The 20,117-nt window shown below is 49.2% G+C and overlaps 1 protein-coding gene across 3 annotated transcripts in view; it reads left to right on the forward strand.

Moving 5' to 3' along the window:
• Positions 1–7: 7 nt before the first annotated feature.
• The window catches only part of TTC21A (tetratricopeptide repeat domain 21A), a 32,550-nt gene continuing 12,440 nt past the window's right edge, over positions 8–20,117 (forward strand). For all 3 annotated transcript variants that reach the window (XM_047770355.1, XM_047770361.1, XM_047770367.1), the window contains exons 1-11: positions 8–194; positions 1,449–1,578; positions 2,365–2,475; positions 3,169–3,335; positions 5,207–5,329; positions 9,163–9,320; positions 12,195–12,279; positions 13,899–13,997; positions 14,961–15,150; positions 19,429–19,526; positions 19,680–19,880. In XM_047770355.1, coding sequence (XP_047626311.1) covers positions 168–194; positions 1,449–1,578; positions 2,365–2,475; positions 3,169–3,335; positions 5,207–5,329; positions 9,163–9,320; positions 12,195–12,279; positions 13,899–13,997; positions 14,961–15,150; positions 19,429–19,526; positions 19,680–19,880 — 1,389 coding nt within the window. In that variant the 5' untranslated portion in view covers positions 8–167. The remainder of the gene's footprint in view (positions 195–1,448; positions 1,579–2,364; positions 2,476–3,168; positions 3,336–5,206; positions 5,330–9,162; positions 9,321–12,194; positions 12,280–13,898; positions 13,998–14,960; positions 15,151–19,428; positions 19,527–19,679; positions 19,881–20,117) is intronic.

Here is a 20,117-nt window from a genome sequence, read left to right on the forward strand (position 1 = left end):
ACGCCCACCCGACTCTGACGCCCCTAGCAAGCGGCCGGCAGCTCTGTTTCCAAGGACGCGCGCGCCTCCGACTTCCGGCCCAGAGAGGTGTGTCCTGGACCCTGATTTGAGAATCCAGCTTCGCAAGGCACCCCCAGGCCCGGACTCGGAGCCGTGGGCGCCTGGAGATGAGCAACAATGACTCCTCTCTTATGGTGCGTGGTCCCGGCACTCTCACCCAGGACTCTCCACCCTTGGCCCAGTGATCCCCCGGGCCTTGCATCTCTCCTGTCACTTCTATGGCCGCTCTTACCATCCCCCCTACCCATATTTCACTGTCCTCAGCCTCTTCAGGCGGTCGTGGTCCCTTCTTGTCTCTTTCCGTGGCGAGCGGATCCTCTCTAGGGTTCTCTGTGTACTTTGAGCCCCTCATTATCATCCCCACCCAGTCCTATCCCCGAGCTCCTCCAAACTAAAGTGTAAAAAGCTATCTCCATCACCTTGCCATTATCTCCCCTCCCCCTGCCTGTGCCTCTTGTGTCCTTCACCCCAGTGGATGTCACCACCATTTGATCCTCCAGCTATTATTCTTCCCCATACTCATCTCCAGATTCTGTGTATGGGCAGGACCTGTCAGCTCCTAACTATCTCCTGAAATCATCCACTTTTTATCTCCTAGCCCAGGATCACCACCATCTCCCCTCCAGGCACCTACGACTGTCCCCTCCCAACTGGTTTCCCTGCTTCAGCTCTCTTCACCAGCAGTACCCCTACCACTACTACCACCACCAACAACAGCCCCAACACACACACACAGCAACCATCTGAATACTTTCCCTCCACTCCTCTGTGCTTAAAACCATTCCAGCTGCTTCCTCTTACCCTCAGGATGATGTCTCTTTCATATGGCCCACAAGGCTGTATACAATCCAACCACATCTATCCCCATCCCCAACCCCCACAAACCTTAGGGGAAGTGAGACTTCACTTTGAAATTTCAGCCCCTATTATTGTGCGACCTTTGTCAAGCCACAGCTTCCCTGGGCTTTGGCTTCCTTAACCGTGAAGGATAGGGAGAGGATAATGCATAAGATAATGGGTAAAGCCCTTGATATACTTCCCAACAGGTGGTTAGCTCACAGTAACTTGTTACTCTATTGGTGTCATGATTCTTATTATCAGTCCTCTCTCTTCCCCCTTATTCCCTTCCTAAGGCAAAACCTAAATTGAATTCTCTATCACATTTGAACCAGAATCTGTGGTTAATTCCAAAACAAATATCTCCAAACTTCTTCCCAGGGAAAATATATGGAGCTGTTCCTAGGGCTGAGAAGGAACAGGATAAGGCCTGAATAGTCTTTCTCTTCTCTTTACAGAAATGGAGAGGGAGAAGGGAATAGAGGAGGCAGTGGGTTAGAACAGAGACAGAAAGAACTGGGGCTGTTGCACCTGTGTCTTCCTTCTCATAGGCTGGAATCATTTACTACTGCCAAGAAAGGTATTTCCGCCACATGCAGCAGGCTGCAGCTGTGGGCCTGGAAAAATTCAACAATGATCCCATGCTGCAGTTCTTTAAAGCCTATGGAGTCCTCATGGAAGGTAAGGACTTGTCAATTTGTCAACTTGTCAACAGTGCACTGGTGCGCTGGCTCCACCTGGATGCCTACTTCTACCCCAGTCATATTCCCATGGAAACAGTCTTATACTCAGTGACTAGAGTCCCAGGTTCATCCACAGAAGGCTGTGTAATCCATATCTAGTTGACTTTTGAGAACTCAGAGAGCTCACTACCCCTGCTCTACACCTCGGTTTCTCTGTCTGTAAAAGGAGTGGGTGGAGAGGTGACTGCATGATTATTGAACCAATTCCAGGCTTGGAAGCTGAGAGCTGGTAGTGCAGGAAAGGGAAGAAGTGGTAGGTGTGGGCACAGGCAGTTATGGGACAGGATCAGGGAGAGGAGTGGGGCCGATGCAGGTGCTGATCACTGACATTCGGAAAGTGGTCCTGGGCCAGGGGCCTGCTGAGCTGGTCAAAGTCTGTGGACACAAAAGAATAAATATAATTGGTGGCTCTGAACAGCTAGTTGGAACTTCCCAGGGGTCCTTCTTCAGAACCCACCCACAAGTATCCCTGTGAGCGCTTACACGTACATATATCTCTCAGCTCCAAGCCTTCAATCCCCTGGCTTCCTGGGCCATGGCGCCAGCAACCCTTTCAGAAAGCTTCAGCCTTCAGGGAACTTGGGCTATTAGGGAACTTTTGGACCAGTTAGTCCAACCTTGGGTCAGATGGTACCAAGACTTGGGTCAAGTGTATGTCTGCCATGGAGCCGCCTACCCTCTGAGCATGGAGCCCAGGGCATAACCATGTGGGCTGTCTTTGCAGAGCGCATCCAGGATGCCATCAGCAGCCTGGAGAGCATCCGGAATCACCCAGACGTGTCCCTCTGCTCCACCATGGCCCTCATTTATGCTCACAAGTGCTGTGAAACCATCGGTGAGTGAAGCTATGCTCAGCTTGGCATGGCCTAGCGGGGGAAAGGAGCCCCACTCCAGAGACATAGCCCCTTGCAGGCTGCTGCAAGAGGTGTGTGCACCCGTGACTGCAGATCCCCTTGGCTGGTGATAACTGGCTGCCGGTCCCCTCCCCCTGGAGACCTCAAAGAAGACCCAATACACAATTGAATGGGAGCCACAGGCAGAGAGCATGACAGTGGGAGGGATCCTCCTTCCAGAACCCAAGAGCTGGGGAGATACCCTGTTTTCTTTTGCCAAGATCCTATCAAGAAAAACCAAGCCAGTATAAACAGTTCTACCCTTAATCTCCACCTCTCTAAAGTCAGGGAGCGATTCCAAGATACCGTGTACACACTGCTGTTTCCCTACCCAGAATGGATTGTAGAGATGGGGAGTTGAGGTTGGAATCATCTGCACAACAAAGTGCTGGGCACAGAGAAGAAAAAAATAAATCTCAAACCTCAAACCCAAGTCCAGGCCTGGGCAGCTCCCATGGCATCACGGGAGCCAGTGTTGCTGGTTCCCAGGCCCTCGACTGTCATGTAGTCGGCTCCATGTGTTGAGGGAGCCCAGAGTGTGCGGGGGCAGACCCCTGGGTCCTCAGTGTCCCCTACAGGACCAGAAAGACCTCCCCATCCTAACTTGTTCTCTTCCTCCTCTCTCGGATTCCCAGACCGAGAGGCGATTCAGGAGCTTGAGAGTAGCCTGAAGGAAATCCGCAAGACAGCCAGCGGCACTGCACTGTACCATGCCGGCCTCTTCCTCTGGCTCATAGGCTGCCATGACAAGGCCAAGGAATACACTGATCGCCTGTTGAAGGTTTCCAGCAGCTCCAGAGAGGTACCTGCCATGGGCATCGTGGGGTCAATAGCCAAAGAAAGCAGCATCCAAACACATTGTGAAGGGTGGCCCTTACTCCCACAGAGGGCCCTGGTGCTGGCAGAGGACCAAACACAGACACCAACAGGGCCCACATCACGTTGGCTCAGGTTTAGCCAAGTATACATTGGCATTTTTCCATGGAGTCCCATCTGCAGATAAGTGTTTTATAGCCTGCACTATATATTTTTTAAATCTTGAATTAGTTGCCGACATTTAAAAATCAGAAGATTTTTTATGGAGTTCTCATCGTGGCTCAGTGGTTAAGGAACCTGTCGAGAATCCATGAGGATGTGGTTTCGATTCCTGGCCTCATTCAATGATTTAAGGATCCAGCGTTGCCGTGAGCTGTGGTGTAGGTCACAGACGCGGCTCGGATCCGGTGTTGCTGTGGCTGTGGTGTAGGCCGGCAGCTACAGCTCTAACTTGACGCCTCGCCTGGGAACCTCCATATGCCGTGGGTGCAGCTATAAAAAGACAAAAAGAAAAAAAAAATTTTTTTTATCTAAAAGTCCGGATTTCCTAGTTCTGAAAAATAAGATGAGCTGGCTGCACTGGGCCTATGTTCCCTCTTTGCAGTGATCCACTGTGTGTCCATGGTGCATCACAGGGTAGATCTCACATGCTGTGGATTCACATGCAGTGGAGCTCATGTGCCATAGAACTGTACATCTGGTAGAATTTGAAACCTCAGTCTAGGCTGTGCATCTCAGCAGGGCACCCAAGGGAGTGAAAATCGGTTCTTGGAGGAGGGAGTGAAAAATTCTTGCTGTTTGTATATAAAACACAGAGGCACACATAGTTCACAAAAGTTAGATGGTATATCTGTGATATTAAAATTTCTGGGGGGTGGGGAATGATTGGGGGAAAACGTCCTAAAAGACTCCTTAGGAAGGTAATACTGAAAAGAATTGAGAAACATGCTCTAGGCCTTGAGGGATCATTCGGGGCAGATCCAAGTGCCCCTCTGATCGTACCTCCCAGGACTGGTCTGCTACACCTGCTGGGAGCAGTGGGGGTGGGGGGTGGGGGTGGGGTGAAGGAGGTGTAGGGAGGGGAGGCTGGAGAGAAGCCAGCCAGGCCGGTGAGCTGGGAATGGCTACTCACCCACTCAGAGGGCACTCCTGGCTTCTGGTCTAGCCCAGGTCCTATGCTGGTTTCAGGAGGAGAGGGAGCAGGAGTGTCCCTGCCCTGGCACCCTCACCCCAGTATAAACTAAACAGGCAATGACAAGACAGGTGGCAGCACCTCCTTAAGGGGCAAGAGTCAAGGGGCAGGCCCTACCCCAGCCTGGAGGTCAAGGAAGGTCTGCTATAGGAGGAGCCTCCCAGCCTGAGTTTTAAAGACTGGTGGTGGGAGTTCCCGTCGTGGCTCAGCAGTAACGAACCTGACTAAGTTCGATCCCTGACCTCAATAAATGGGTTAAGGATCTGGCATTGCTGTGAGCTGTGGTAAAAATCACAGATGTATCTCGATCCCGCATTGCTGTGGCAGTGACAGAGGCCAGCATCTACAACTCTGATTGGACCCCTAGCCTCGGAACTTCCATGTGCCAAGGGAGGGTGCAGCCCTAAAAACTAAAAAAATAGATAAAGACTGGTGATGGATAATCAGGTGAAGGGATCCGGTTTGGGGGCTCCTGCACCAGGGCATTCCTGGGGAAGAAACAGTAGGTATGGAAACCTGGCTGGGAAAGAGCAGGGCTACCCTGGGATCTGGGAGCAGTGGTGCCTGCAAGGCCTTGAGGAGTGGAGACGTGAGGCAGGAGAGGCAGGCTGGGTGGAGGTGATGCAGGCCCAAGGACTTCATCTTTCTCCTTGTTCTCATGCCAGGGCTACATGCTCAGAGGCTGGGTGGACCTGAGCTCAGACAAGCCCCACACGGTGAAGAAGTCCATCAAGTACCTGGAGCAAGGCATGCAGGACACGAAAGATGTCCTGGGGCTAATGGGAAAGGTAGGCAGTAGCGGGGGAAGTGGGGGAAGCAGGAGTGTCCCCACCCGGGGACTTTAGTCTCCAGGCCTCCCACCTGGTGGGTAAGGAGCAGAGGCCTGGAGATGGTCAGGGTCATGGAGTGGCCCTGGTGCTCCCTGCTTCCTGCCCAGTCTGCTTCCATCTCCTGCGACAGGTTTTCTCGGGGGCTGGGCCCCCTGGGCTCTGGCAGGCTTTCTCTCTTTACCTCTCAGTTTCACCCACTGCCCCTTTTCTCTGCATCCTTCTTTCACACCTTCTCATCTCATCTGTTAATTTCACTTAGCTGGCCATAAGGGGGGGGGATGTACTTTGTATTTTTCTGATCTTAATTTCAATTATTCCTTTTTCCTGATCTGATCCTTATTGAATCAGTCTATGTGAGAAAAACCATCCTCTTGTTCTCTTGTTTTTATACACCTTTCCTTTTTTTCTCTCTACCTCCCCTCCTTCCTTCCCTCTTTCCTTTCTTTCCTTCTTTTTTCCTCTCCTTCTTCCTTTTATGGCTGCACACTCAGCATATGGAAGTTATCAGGCCAGAGATTGAATCTGAGCCACAGCTGTGACCTATGCCACAGCTGCAGCAATGCCAGATCCTTTAACCCACTGTGCTGGCCCAGGGATCAAACCCACACCTCCACAGTGACCAAGCTGCTGCAGTCAGATTCTTAACCTACTGTGCCACAGCGGGAACTCCTTTTTTTCTTTCTTTTTTCTTTTTTTTTTTTTTTTGGCTGTACCTGCAGCATATGGAAGTTCTCAGGCTAGGGATCCAATCAGACCTGCAGCTGCTGGCTGTGCCTACACCACAGCCACAGCAAGGCCAGGTCCGAGCCATGTCTGCAACCTACACCACAGCTCAGGGCAACATCGGATCCTTAACCCACTGAGTGAGGCCAGGAATCAAACCTGAGTCCTCATGGATACTAGTCAGATTCGTTTCCCCTGAGCCATGATGGAAACTCCTTTTTTTTTGTCTTTTTTTTTAGGGCCACACCATATGGAGTTCCTATGCCACAGCCACAGCACCTCGGGATCCAAGGCACATCTGTGACCTACACCACAGCTCACGGCAATGCCAGATCCTTAACCCACTGAGGGAGACCAGGGATCGAACCTGCAACTTCATGGTTCCTAGTTGGATTCATTTCCACTGCGCCATGATGGAAACGCCCCCCTCATTTTTTTTAATAAATTTTATTGGCATAGAGTTGACTTAAAATATTGTTTTAGTTTCAGGTATACAGCAAAGTGAATCAGCCTTACATTACATATGCATATATATCTATTATTTTTCAGTGTATTGAATAGATTTCCCTAATATGTATACTAGGTCCTGTTACTGGTTGATTTTGTATATAGTCATGATATACACCTATCTTATAAAATGAGTACGTTCTCATTAAAAAAAAAGTCAGAGTTCCCATTGTGGCTCAGCAGAAACAAATCTGACTAGTATCCATGAGGACACGGGTTCGATCCCTGGCGTTGCTCAGTGGGTTAAGGATCTGCATATTGCTGTGAGCTATGGTGTAGGTCACAGATGTGGGTTGGATCTGGCATTGCTGTGGCTGTGGTGTAGGCCAGCAGACTACAGATCCGATTCTACTTCTAGCCTGGAAACCTCCATATACCGCAGGTGCGGCCTTAAAAAAAAAAGTCTAAAAAAAGTCAAAGGGGGAGTTCCTGTTGTGGCACAGTGGAAGCAAATCCAGCTAGTATCCATGAGGATTTGGGTTCAATCCCTGGCCTCGCTCAGTGGGTTAAGAATCCGGTGTTGCCGCGAGTGGTGTAGGTTGTAGATGTGGGCTGGATCCTGTGTTGCTGTAGCTGTGGTGTAGGCCGGTGGCTACAGCTCCAATTTGACCCCTAGCCTGGGAACCTCCATATGCTGCGGGTGTGGCTCTAAAGATAAAAAATAAAAAAATAAAAATAAAAAAAGTCAAAAGTTTAACTAAAACGGCATCCTTAGGAGTTCCTGTTTTGCCTCAGTAGGTTAAGAACCCGACTAGTACTCATGAGGATGTGGGTTCAATCCCTGGCCTTCCTCAGTGGGATAAAGAATCTGGTATTGCCATAAGCTATGGCATGGGCCCACAGATGTGGCTTGCATCTGGCATTGCTGTGGCTGTGGCTGTGGCAAAGTCTGGTGGCTACAGCTCAAATTGACCCCTAGTCTGGTAATCTCCATATACTGTGAATGTGGCCCTAAAAGGACCAAAAACACCCTAGCATCCTTAACCCTCCCACCCCCAAGCAACCCATGTTAACATTTTAGGGCAGTGTCTTATAATCTTTCTTCTGCATTGGTTCAGGGTATGCCTGAGGTGGTTTTCTACAGAGCAAAGGCCATGTGGTTATCCTGCAGGAGGTTAAGCAGGTTGTGCCTTTGGGACTGACACTTGGGGGGAAAGTGAAAGAAGCAGGACTGGGTGAAGAGAGAGTTGGGGCTGTGAAGCATCCCCAGCAAAGGCCTCAGCCAGCTCTGCTTAGAATTGTGGAGCTGGGATGGCCCTTCACTGACCCCTCACTGACAAGATGCTGGCTGTAGGCTGCCCTCAGGGAGGGCTATGACTTGGTACCAGGCTGCCCCTTGCAGCTACTGGGGATCCCAGGAGGGAGGCTGCCCCAGGACCTGTCAGTGGCCACCTCCCCTGGCCCTGAAGGTGGTCACACACAGCACCCACCATGGGGTGGAAGATAGTGTGGTTATTTCATGTAGTTGTAATCATAGGGCATCTTACTGTTTGGTTTATTTCTCTTCATATGAGGTATTGTCATACGCACTTGTCATTATGAACATCTACATAAAGCCAGGCCGCTATTGTGCGGGCCTAGTGTAATTTGCCAACCCTGCCTCTTATTGTTTGGATGTTGAGATTGTTTTTATTGTTTTTATTTTTTAATTTTTGTCTTTTTAGGGCCATATCCACAGCATATGGAGGTTCCCCAGGCTAGGGGTCGAATCAGAGCTACAGCTGCCAGCCTACACCACAGCCATGGCAATGAGGGATCGGTGCCATGTCTGCAAACTACACCACAGATCACAGCAATGCTGGATCCTTAACCCACTGAGTGAGGTCAGGGACCGAACCTGCGTCCTCATGGATGCTCGTCAGATTCGTTTCCACTGAGCCACAGTGGGAACTCCAATGTTGAGATTGTTTTTGGTTGTACTCTTAAAAGAGTGCTACAGTGAACACATTTATGCTTGAATCTTTATTTTGAATAATCCTCCTCTTGTTTTTATTAAGTCTCTTAATGGAGGTTTACTGTAGGCTGAAGCCATCCTTTCAGAGTCCAATTTCAAGCCTTTTGGGAGCACTGCCCTCTGCCCCACTGGTGTCTGTGTCATGACTCACCCAGGAGAGCCTGCTGGCTGACTGGCTGCAGAGGCCATGACCCAAGCCCCATGGGCCTTGACAGAGAAAAAGCACACAGCCTTGCTCTGGAGGAAGGGGTTACCTGAAATCCTAACTGACTCCTCGTTGCTGCACTGGCCCTAGTGAGCAGTTTTCAGTGATGAACTGCAGCAAAGTGAATGGGAAATGCTGGGCCATTTGTGGAATTGGAAAGTTCCCAGCAACCCCAGCTTCCTCCCAGAGGGGTGCCCCGCCCCCATGACCATGCTCTATCCCAGGCCTGCTCAGGGCTCAGCTGGTTCTTGGAGCCCCTGCCTTGCCTGTCCAAGAACCCAAGACCTCTGTGGACCCTGATTTGTCACTCTGGATGATGGTTCCCGTCTTGGTAGGGACACTGACACCCCACCCTCATCCTTTGTGGTTACTGACGGGGCTCTTCTCATTGGCTTTCCACAGGCAAAGTACTTCATGATGCTGCAGAACTACTCGGGGGCCCTGGAGGTGGTGAATCAAATCACTGTCACCTCGGGGAGCTTCCTGCCCGCCTTGGTCCTAAAGATGCAGCTGTTTTTGGCCCGGCAGGACTGGGAACAGACTGTAGAAATAGGACACAGGTGAGGGGCAGGGCCAACCTGCTGCTTCCTTCCTTTGCCAGCCCAGGAGGCTAATACAGTCCCATCTTACACGGTGGGGAGATGGGAGATACTGTCTATTTGATGGAGCAAGACATGTTGGATCAAGCAAGTCAATATTGTCAACAAGAGTTATGAATAGTGACCTGATCCTTTTGGGAGGGGGAGTTGGGGGAGGATGGACATGAACTGGACACTTACCTGTCACAATAGGAAGCCAGCAGTGGAGCCCTGCTGTGGAAGAATAAAAAAATAGGCCTATTGGTGTTCCCTCACAGCTCAGTGGGTTAAGGATCTGGTGTTGTCACTGCTGTGGCTCTGGTTACAGCTGTGGTGTAGGTTCATTTCCTAGCCTGGGAACTTCTACATGCCATGGGTGTGGAAAAAAAAAAAAAAAAAGACCTATCAAGAGGTAAAAGCAACAGGATGCAGGAGACAGGTGGAAGGAACTACCAAAGGAGCCCAAAGTGACAAGAGTGATAGGAGTTCTCTGCAGAATGGGGGAAGGGGAGAGTAAAGGGAGAGAGGGATTATTGTATTATTTAATTTTTAAAACTATGGATGTGATACACATTAACAAAAACTTCAGGGGACAAAGGTCCTTGGTGGCTGAGAGTTCAGAAGTTATGGGGACTTGCAGAAGCCAGATGCCAAGTATATGGTGATCCTGAAGCAAAACTCACTGTGAACAGAGATGAAGATGGCTTTGGGGGAGGCATGTTTAATGGAGGGTTTTTTGAGAGTGGAATTTTCTAGATAATTGAAGCATATCTCTTTAAACTCTTTGGCTTTAACTGTTTTTATCACAGTAATCCTAAAATGTGTATTACTAATTTTGTTCCCCCAAAGAGTTAATGGACTACATTTTTTTTTTTCTGTGTGCCGACTACAAACTGTTACTAAATTGTCCGGAAAAGAACAAAACGCAAACAAACCTCTTCCTTCCCTGTGGAGGGATAACTCTTCTGATGATGACTGGAATTTGAGGCTTACAAGAGGCGCTGGTAGGAAACTGAAAGTGAGTCCAGCCTGTGCCAGGCCTGGGCAGGCCCTCAGCTGCCCTCTCTTTGCCAGTGTCAACCTGCCAGTGTTCTTGGCAGGAGCTAGGTCAAGAGCTTGCTTTGGAGGCCCATTGCTTTGGGCCCATTGGATACCTGGAAGCACCTGGCTAATTGCCATGACCATGGGTGTGTGGGGCCTCCCCACCCAGGCCTTGCCACCCCCACCTGTGAGGAAACAGTGTTTGGTGCCAAGCGGTTGTTGAGTCCAACACCGGACGCCTTCCCTCACGGAGGCTTTCCCAGCTCATAGAGTCCCCTCATCGTTCTTCAAATCTCTGCTCTCTGCAGGTGTGTTTCTCTTTTCATCTCTAACATTTATTTTCACTTCTTTCTTATTTTATTCACTGGTGTTAAAATAATTCATGTCTTTTACTGCTCTTGTTAAAGAACCAGCTTTGGTTTTGTGAATGCTGTTATATCTTTGTTTTCTAATTTATGAATTCCTGCTCTTTATTATTTTCTGCCAACTACTTCCTGTGAAGTTACTCTGTTGTCATTGTCTAACTCTTAAGTTGGATGCCTGGCTCATCCATTCTTAATCTTCTTTTAGAAGATAAGCATTTAAGTCTGTAGATGTCTCTCGAGGTACCATTTAGCACTATCTACACATTTGGATGTGTATTATTTTCACTCTCATTTGGTTTTAAGAATTCTCTAATATCCATTCTGGTTCTTTTTTAGTCCATACATCATTTAAAAATTTTTTTTTAATTTCCAAATTAGGAAGTTCACAGTACCTTCAAAGCCATCATAAATGCTTAGAATTCTTTGACTGTGCAGTCATATGGGAATCTTATATGTCAATTAGAGTAACCCTCTACTTTTTTTTTTTTCTTTGTAAAGCTGCACCTGTGGTGTATGGAAGTTCCTGGGCTAGGGGTCTAATTGGAGCTGCAGCTGCCAGCCTTCGCCCAGCCATGGCGACATCAGATAGGAGCCACATCTGTGACCTATATCACAGTTTGCAGCAACACCAGATCCTTGACCCACTGAGTGAGGCCAGAGATCGAACCTGCATTCTCAAGGACCCTGTGTAGTTCTTAACCTGCTGAGCCACAACAGGAACTCCTGAGTAACCCTCTATTAAGCAGAAGGACCATTCCCTGACTAAGGTGAAAAATGTGAAATTTCCCATAAAGAAACAGAATATTGAAAACTCCATAGTATACTCAGAAGCTGCATCTTTGCAATAATACATGAGAGAAACCAAGGTTCCTTTTCCATCTTATAGCTGTAGGCTGCCCCCAAACACCTCTCTAGCCCCCCTAGACCATGGTACCATGGTCAAGTCTATGTTTGTTGGACTATAAATGGGTTTGCATCATAAAGACAGCAGAAAATATATGACTTAAATAACAGAAAATGTTATTCCTCTCTCAGGGAAAAGTCTGGGTGGTGGACCAGGGCTGGGACAACTGCTTAACTCTGTAGGGTCCTGGCCCCCCTCTGTCTCACTGCTGGCCTGTCCCTAGGATGTTGCTCACATGGTCCACATTCCCGCCAGCAAGAAGGAGGAAAGAGAAGAAATGGAAAGTATTCCATAAGAGCACCACTGGATATACACTGGGCATGTTTTCTTATAACCTCTTAGCCAGAATTTACTCACATGGTCACCCTTGGGCTATAAAGTGGAAATGTAGTCTCTATTCTGTAGCCCCATACCCCACCAACTTAGGGAGTTTCTTTTTAGAGAAGGGGAGAATAGATTTTAGGAGACACTCAGAAGTTGCCGCCCCACCATCCTAGCCTTGCCTCTGAGCATACTCAACTCACATGGCTCCTCTTCCTATTCTAGAATCCTAGAAAAAGATGAAAGCAACATTGATGCCTGCCAAATTCTAGCTGTGCATGAGCTTGCAAGAGAAGGGAACATAACCACAGTAAGTTCTTTCCAGATTCAGAAGTTCAGCCTTGAAACCAACATAGTCAAGGAGGGACCCCTCATAGCACCTGCACCCCTCCACCCCTTGGAGGGGCTCCCTGGATCTCAGTTCCCTCCCCTCCTCCCCCAGTTCCTGCCAAAGAACTCTGCTCTGGTTTGGTCTTTAAGCCACACAGTTCCAAAGGCCGGCAGTGAGGCTGACTCTGGTTCTCCTGCTTGTTTCCCATGTGACACTGGGCAGGTTTTTCCCACCTGGATGAGCCTCAAGATCCTCATATGTAAAATGAAAATAACTCCACTCACTCTGTGAGGTTGCTATAAGGACTAAATGAGAGGACAGGTGGAACAACTTGGTACAATGCCTGGTACACTGCATTAATTTGCTCCGTGTTATCTTATAGAACATACAGTTGCATTTCAGATTTTAGGAAACCTTTTTTGGGGGGGTGGGAACTGCTCAAGTATTGACCAGGCATTACCTGGCCCCAAACTTCTTCCTAAGCCTTGTAGTTTCCCAAAGAAATGCCAGATAGTCCTTAACTGCTGTTACAAACACCTAGAATTTTTAATGAAAACCTTAATGCGCAGACAGGTTCTTATTTTCAAGAAAGAGTTTGTGTTTTCTTCCAGAACATTGCCTTTTGAATAAATACATTGCCTCTACAGGGAGTGTGACAAATTAAGAGGCTCTGGGGGTTGTAGTTGAAGAGGAAGTTTCTGGTTCCCTCTGCCCAGCACTGAGATTGCCGCTCTCGTCAGGTGGAAGGAGGTGGAGGGCGACATCTGTATGTGGGAGGAATCCTCAAAAAGGTCCCTAGCACTGGCCCTGGGTGGGAACCAGAGAACAGGCCTCTCCTCAGCTCCCCAAGACCACGGAGCCCTGGGCAGAGCTTCCCAGGGCCTGCCTGGCCTGAAGGATGCCCCATGCTTACTGAACAGAGAGAACCCACCCCACCCCAGCTTTTTCTTCTGGCATTTCTTTGCAGCTGGGGCCTCAGAACTCCCTACCCCCACAGAGAGTGGGCAGAAAAGTCCACTGAAAAGAACACACACTTTGGAGTCAGTCAGCCACCTCCTTGGCTGGGTAATTTTGGGCAAATTACCTAACCTTTCTGACCCTTCGTCTGCTGGACTGGAAAATTTGGGCAGTCCACACTGACTTACAGAATGACAGAGAGGCATCAGTGTGGTGACTCATGTCAAAACAGAGCAGAGGTTTGGGGCCAGGGGCTGGCCCTGACCATTTGCTCCTGGGCCAACCCAGGTGGTTTGCCACCAGCCTGGTGGGCTGCGATGGGGGCCCCGTGACAGCTCCCTCCTGGCCCTGCCTGCGTGTGTCTGAGAGGACAGCTGCTCTTCACAGATTCATGAACAAAGGGGCAGTGTCAGCTGCAGGGTAAAGAACGTTCCTGAAAGCTCCGCCTGTGGGGCTCCAAAGAACTCCTGAAGTCTGGGCCCACCCAAGGCCAGTTGAATCTGAGTCTCTGGGGCTGGCACCGGGAACACCGGTGTTTTTAAGATAACCCAGCAGGTGCTCATGGGCAGCGGGGGTTGAAAACCTCTGTCCCACTCTCATTTTCCATCCCGCCTTTGAGATTGTCTGTTTTGTACCCACAGGCTGCCGAGCACGTTAGAAATCTGATTAACGCACTGGAGACAAGAGAGCCCCAAAATCCAAGCCTCCATCTTAAAAAAATTCTTGTGGTGAGCAGACTGGTAAGAAGGTTCCTCCCCAATTTCTGAACTAAGGCTTCTCTCTGAATTCTTCTGGGGACACCTGAGGTCCCCCTGGAAGCTCCCTGAGGCTCCCACCCCTCCTGTCTCTGGCTCAAACTTCACCTCTCAGGCTCGCAGCCTAGACCCAGGGGCCCCTGCCTGCCTCTGGCCAGTAACTGTATCCTGTGGGCTCTGTACCCTGTGCCCGCATGCCCTTCAGAGGTGCTGTGAAGATTAGGGAGATGAGATCTTGAAGGCCTGTCTGAGTGGGAGGCACCCTATTTAGGGAGAGAGGGCAGCGTCACAGCCTCAGTAGAGCAGAGCCACATCTGTTCTCAGCCTCAGGGTGCTGGGGTACCCAACTCCCGTATTCACTTTGTGGAAGATACCTGGGGAGACTGGCTTGCCTAGGCCACTCTGACACCAGGCAAGGTGCAAACAGACCAGACCGCCAAACTCTCTGTCGCTGTCAGACCCTTCAGCCCAGAGCAAGATTTACTAGGACTCTCCATAAGGACAGGGCAGCTCTGGAGAGTTGAGGCCACTGGGACATCATCTCTCCCTCCACAACTGTGTCTGATTCCCTCTGCCTCATTCTCCACACCTGGCAGGGAATGTGGCTGCTCACAGCCTTCAAGGCCACTTCCCATCAGTGGGACACGCAACATTTCTCTCATGTAGCTTCACTTTGTGAGAAACCTCCTGGTGAGCTGTTGGAACAACAGCTGTGGCCAGACAGGGGCTGGGTCCCTCAGAGACTGGAGGCAGGTTCCACAGGTGTGGCCAACAGGGGGTTCTTTGGGAGGTGAACAGCTACCCAGACCTGCCTGCCTGACACAGGGTCCCTCTTGGGCTCTCCTGAGCAACCCCCACCCCCAGGGCTGCCAAAGTGGCCCCCATTTGTGATGCGACCTTGCTCAGACAGGCTGGACTGACCGGTTTCTCACTGTCTATGCCTGGCAGTGTGGGAGGCACCAGGTGATTCTGCGACTGGTGTGTAGCTTCATCGAGCGAACCTTCATGGCCACATCCTCCTACGCCCACGTGGCCACAGAGCTGGGCTACCTCTTCATCCTGCGGGATCAAGTGAAGGAGGCATCTCTATGGTACTCGGAGGCCATGAAACTAAGCAAGAGTGGCATGGCCATGACAGGTCAATGCAGGCTGGGCAGGGTGGGGTGTGGCAGGGCAAGGGGGTGGTCAGCCAAGCAGGGCGGCCTCCAGGGGTCCAGAAGACAGCGGCTGGGAAGCATTCTCCCCAGAGGGTGTGCAAATTAGGGGGTGCTTTGTATGATGGGGTGCCTTTCCACAAATCCACAAGTATGGACCTAAGAGGCACAGGAATTCTTGAAATTGGTCCAAGCCATTCTGATATGCATCAGACCTTTGATATCCACACCCTACCCATTATGCAGAGGTGGCCCCTCGCCCTCTCAGGCCTCCCCAGGCCAGTGTTGGAGACAGCAGCACTCCTAGCATACCCTGTTCCCACACCTCCAGCTGTCCCTCTGTAGAATCCACCTCTGCAGGCCCCTGAGCTGAAAGGCCACCAGAGAGAGTAATTTTGACAGTTTTACTTTCTGTCTATCCCAATGCTTCCCATCTACCCCGCCACACACACACTTTATATAAATGTCAGATGAATTTTCCAGAACCCAGTTTTCATTTTTACACAGAACCCTCAAACCTGTGGTTTCTAGTGCAAGCTGACACAACAGTGTTTGATTTTAGTAGAGCTAGCCTTATGACCTGTGTCCAGGCAGGCTGGCCTCTTGCCCTGGCTCTGAGGAGTTGTGGCTTTTGGGGCAAGTCACTTCTCTCTACATACCAGGCTCCTCATGTGGTCAGCACAATCAAAAAAGGAATCAGAGTGGTTGGTCTTGATTTCCCATTCAGCGTGTCAGGCTGATTCCTCAATCATTGCCTCTTCCTCCCTCCCCAAATCCCACAAAACTCATGGGCGATGTTTTAAAAAAAATAATCAGTCCTAGGGTTCCCGTTGTGGCTCAGCAGATTACGATCCTGACTAGTATCCATGAGGTCACGGGTTCAATCCCTGGTCTCGATCAATGGGTTAAGGATCTGGCTTTGCCATGAGCTGTGCTGTAGTTCGCAGACATGGCTCAGATCCTGCATTGCTGTGGCTGTGGTGTAGGCCAGTAGTTGTAGCTCTAATTTGACCCTTAGCCTGGGAACTTCCATATGCTGCAGGTGTGGCCCTAAAAAAAATAATAATAATAATAACAATAATAATCAGTCCTCATTGCAGCACAGGGAAAAGTGCTTTTACTGGACCAGAACTTTGCATATCTAGAAGATAGAAAGCAGACTGCACCCAGTACATGGAAGCTCCAAGCAGCTCTAGAAATCTACAAGCCAGCATGGGCAGAGATGGGTCAGCTCAAGAAATGAGTAGACTTGGAGTTGCTGTTCTAGCTCAGTATGTTAAGGACCTGACATTGTCTCCTGAGGATGTGGGCTCAATCCCTGGCCTCACTCACTGGGTTAAGGTTCTGGTGTTCCCACAAGCTTTAGCATAGGTTGCAATGTGGCTTGGATACAGCATTGTTGTGGCTGTGGTGTAGGCTTCATCTGTAGCTTGATTCGACCCCTGGCCCAGGAACTTCCATATGCCACAGGTGCAGCCATAAAAAGAGAAGAGAGAGAAAAAAAGGAAAAAACAAAAATTGAGAAACATAAGCTCAGGTTCCCCAAAGGCTTGGAACAGAACATGCCATGGGGCAGTCACCAAGATAACGAGAGGGTTATTAGAGACCAGAGAATGAAACCAAAGAGGCTCTTCCTGGGTGTTGGGGCAGGAGGGAGCAGGACAGAGCCCCCAGTGATGTCCTACCACCATCAGGGACATGAAGAACAAAAAGACTTCAATGCCGGGCACATAGGCAAAATGCCCCCAAAATGTTCCTCTGCCAGGCTGAGTCCTTCCCCACTTCCTCATTTAAGGGGGGGCCCCGGCCAGTCAGCCAGAAGGGAAGTCAGTTTGTCCAAATGTCTGCCCCACACACTCCAGCCTAGGCTGAGCCCTCTCCAGTGTGTTCTGGGCTCACCCATCTTAGCTGGCCTGATAAAAATCAATGACCTTAACACTTTGGGAAATCTTCCCTGGTTGCTAATACCTGTCCCTCTAGTCTTATTATAAAGCTAGCAATTTGAAAAAGGCACTGAGGGGAACATGCAAACCAGTGGCTCTCTGAAGAGCAAAGTCAATGCCAGATACAGAAAAGACTTCCCTCCTCAAAACACCTCCCATGTTGCCTGGCTCTAGAGGTTATTATGTTAGTAAGTAAAGAACATGCTACTAGGAAAAAAATACAGAGAGCAAAAAAGAATTGCTGAAAATTAAAAATATGATTACAAAGTAAGAAATTCCGTAGATGAGCCAAATTGTAGAATGGATACAATTGAAAACCAAGATGGTGATTAGGAAGACAGTCAGGAATAAATGCACCAAAATGGCCAAGGAATGTCTTGTAAAGAAGAAGAGGAGTTCCCATTGCGGCCCAGCAGTAATGAACCTGACTAGGATGAATGAGGACTTGGGTTTGATCCCTGGCCTCGCTCAGTGGGTTAAGGATTCAGCTTTGTTACAAGCTGTGGTGTAGGCCTCAGACATAGCGTGGATTCTGAGTTGCTGTGACTATGATGTAGTCCAGCAGCTGCAGGTCCGATTCGACCCCTAGCCTGGGAACTTCCATATGCTGCACATGTGGCCCTAAAAAGAAAAAAAAATGGCCAAAAGCAAACTAATGGAAAAGGTAACAAAGGGTATATATAAAGAAAATATGAATGTATATGAAAACATATATATACAGAGAGAGAGCTATCAGTCCAAAGAAAAACAGGCAAAGCTATGAACAAGGAGTTCCCATCGTGGCACAGAGGAAACGAATCTGACTAGGAACCATGAGGTTGCAGGTTCGATCCCTGGCCTCGCTCAGTGGGTCAAGGATCTGGTGTTGCTCTGAGCTGTGGTGTAGGTCGCAGACGCAGCTCAGACCTGGTGTTGCTGTGGCTGTAGTGTAGGCCAGCAGCAACAGCTCCAATTAGACCCCTAGCCTGGGAACCTCCATATGCCACAGGTGCAGCCCTAAAAGGACAAAAGACCAAAAAAAAAAAAAAAAAAATCTATGAACAAGGAAATTCACAGTTGCAAAATAAAGGCCATTAAATATATGAAAAGATGTTTAATCACCCTAATAATAAAAAAATGTGAATTAAAATAAGTTATTATGGGAGTTCCCTGGTGACCTAGCAGTTAGGGATCCAGAGTTGTCACTGCTGTGGCATTGATTCAATCCCTGGCGCAGGAACTTCCTCACGTGTGGGTGCAGAAAAAAAAAAAAGACTTACTTTTCACTTTTTAGATTGGTAGTGAGTAAGCATGTTTATGAAGTTGTGGGGAAAGCACACTTTCAAATTCTTGGCAGTAGGATTAATTCAGATATCCTTGGAGGACAGGCTGTCCTTATCTATCAGTGTTTTTAGATATGCGTGCCCTTTGACCCATCAACTCTACTTCAGGAATTAGAACACACAAAAATGTTGACCATGGCATTGTAAAAGAAACCAAATATGGAAAGAGGAGTCCTTCAGTAGGGCAATGGCTAAATAAATAGTTACAACCAGAGTGGAATATTATATTGTCATTAAAGAGAGTGGGGTAGATTTGTGTGAACTGATGGGAGAATATGGCATGTATTAATAACATATAAGTAATTCAAAAGATGTTTGAAGGAATATACCCCAAACTGTTAATATTGGTTCTTTCTAGAGAGAGACATGGTTAAAACTAGGGTATGAACTTTAGGGATGTTTTTTCTTGCCTTATGGTTTTGTTGTGTTTAGTTTTGTTTCCGTTTTACAGCCATATGTGTGGCATACAGACTTTCCCAGCTAGGGGTCAAATCAGAGCTACAGCTGCCAGGCTACACCACAGCCACAGCCACAGCAATGCCATGTCTGAGCCACATCTGTTACCTGTGCCACAGCTTGCAGCGACACTGGATCCCCAACTCACTGAGTGAGGCCAGGGATCGAACCTGCTTCCTCAGGGACACTATGTTGGGTTCTTAATCCACTGAGCCACAATGCAAACTCTGCCTTATGGTTTGAATTTTTTTTTTTTTTTTTTTGGCTGCACACTATCAGCATGTGGAAGTTCCTGGTCCAGGGATCAAACCCACACGACAGTTGCAGCCTACACTACAGCTGTGGCTATGCCAGATCCTTAACCCATTGCACCACAAGGAAACTTCCACGATTTGAATTCTTTATCACGAGCATGTATTACTCCTCATGAAGATATTGGAAAGGTCCCCTGCTATCTGCTGTCCCATCACTTCCCCTTGGCCCACTGTCCTACTGGCTCTGCTTCAGAGCATGTGCTCATCCTTATTCTGCCCCATCCCAGGAATCACCTGGTGCCAGATCTTAGAGGGTCACCTAGAGGAGGCTGAGCACCAGCTGGAATTTCTGAAGGAGGTGCAGCAGTCCCTTGGGAAGTCTGAGGTCAGAGCTCTCTGGGGGCTGGGGTTGTTCCAGGATGGTGTCCCCACCCTCTTCCCTCACCGTTTCCTGTAGAGCAGCCAAAACGGCCTGGGCTTCTGCTTCACCCTCTGCCCAGCAGATGTTGCTTCCAAAACTTGGGCTTGCCTCCCACAGGTGCTGGTTTTCCTCCAAGCCCTCCTGGCATCCAGGAAGCACAAGGGGGAGCAGGAGGTCACGGCGCTGCTGAAGGAGGCTGCCGAGCTGCACTTCTCCAGCATGCGGGCCCTCCCCCTGGGCTCTGAGTACTTGGAAAGGCTTGACCCCCTCTTCCTGGTCTGCATCGCCAAGGAGTACTTGCTCTTCTGCCCCAAGCAGGTTAGAGGACGGGGCATTTGATTGTGGGGGATCTGGAGGACAGATCTGGATAGAGGCTGGTCCAGGGACCACACTTGGAGGAGCAGGGCACCAGCCCCTGCCCCTGCCTTTATCCTAGAGAAGAACTGGGCTCCCTTTTTTCCAGATGTCTTCTAAGAAATATGTTGGTCTTTGTTTGTCTTGCTTTCCCAGCCAATCAAGATTTCTTGTGAGCAAGGATCATTACTTACATGCCTT

This window comes from Phacochoerus africanus, chromosome 1 (assembly GCF_016906955.1).
Source record: "Phacochoerus africanus isolate WHEZ1 chromosome 1, ROS_Pafr_v1, whole genome shotgun sequence".
Lineage (NCBI taxonomy): Eukaryota > Metazoa > Chordata > Mammalia > Artiodactyla > Suidae > Phacochoerus > Phacochoerus africanus.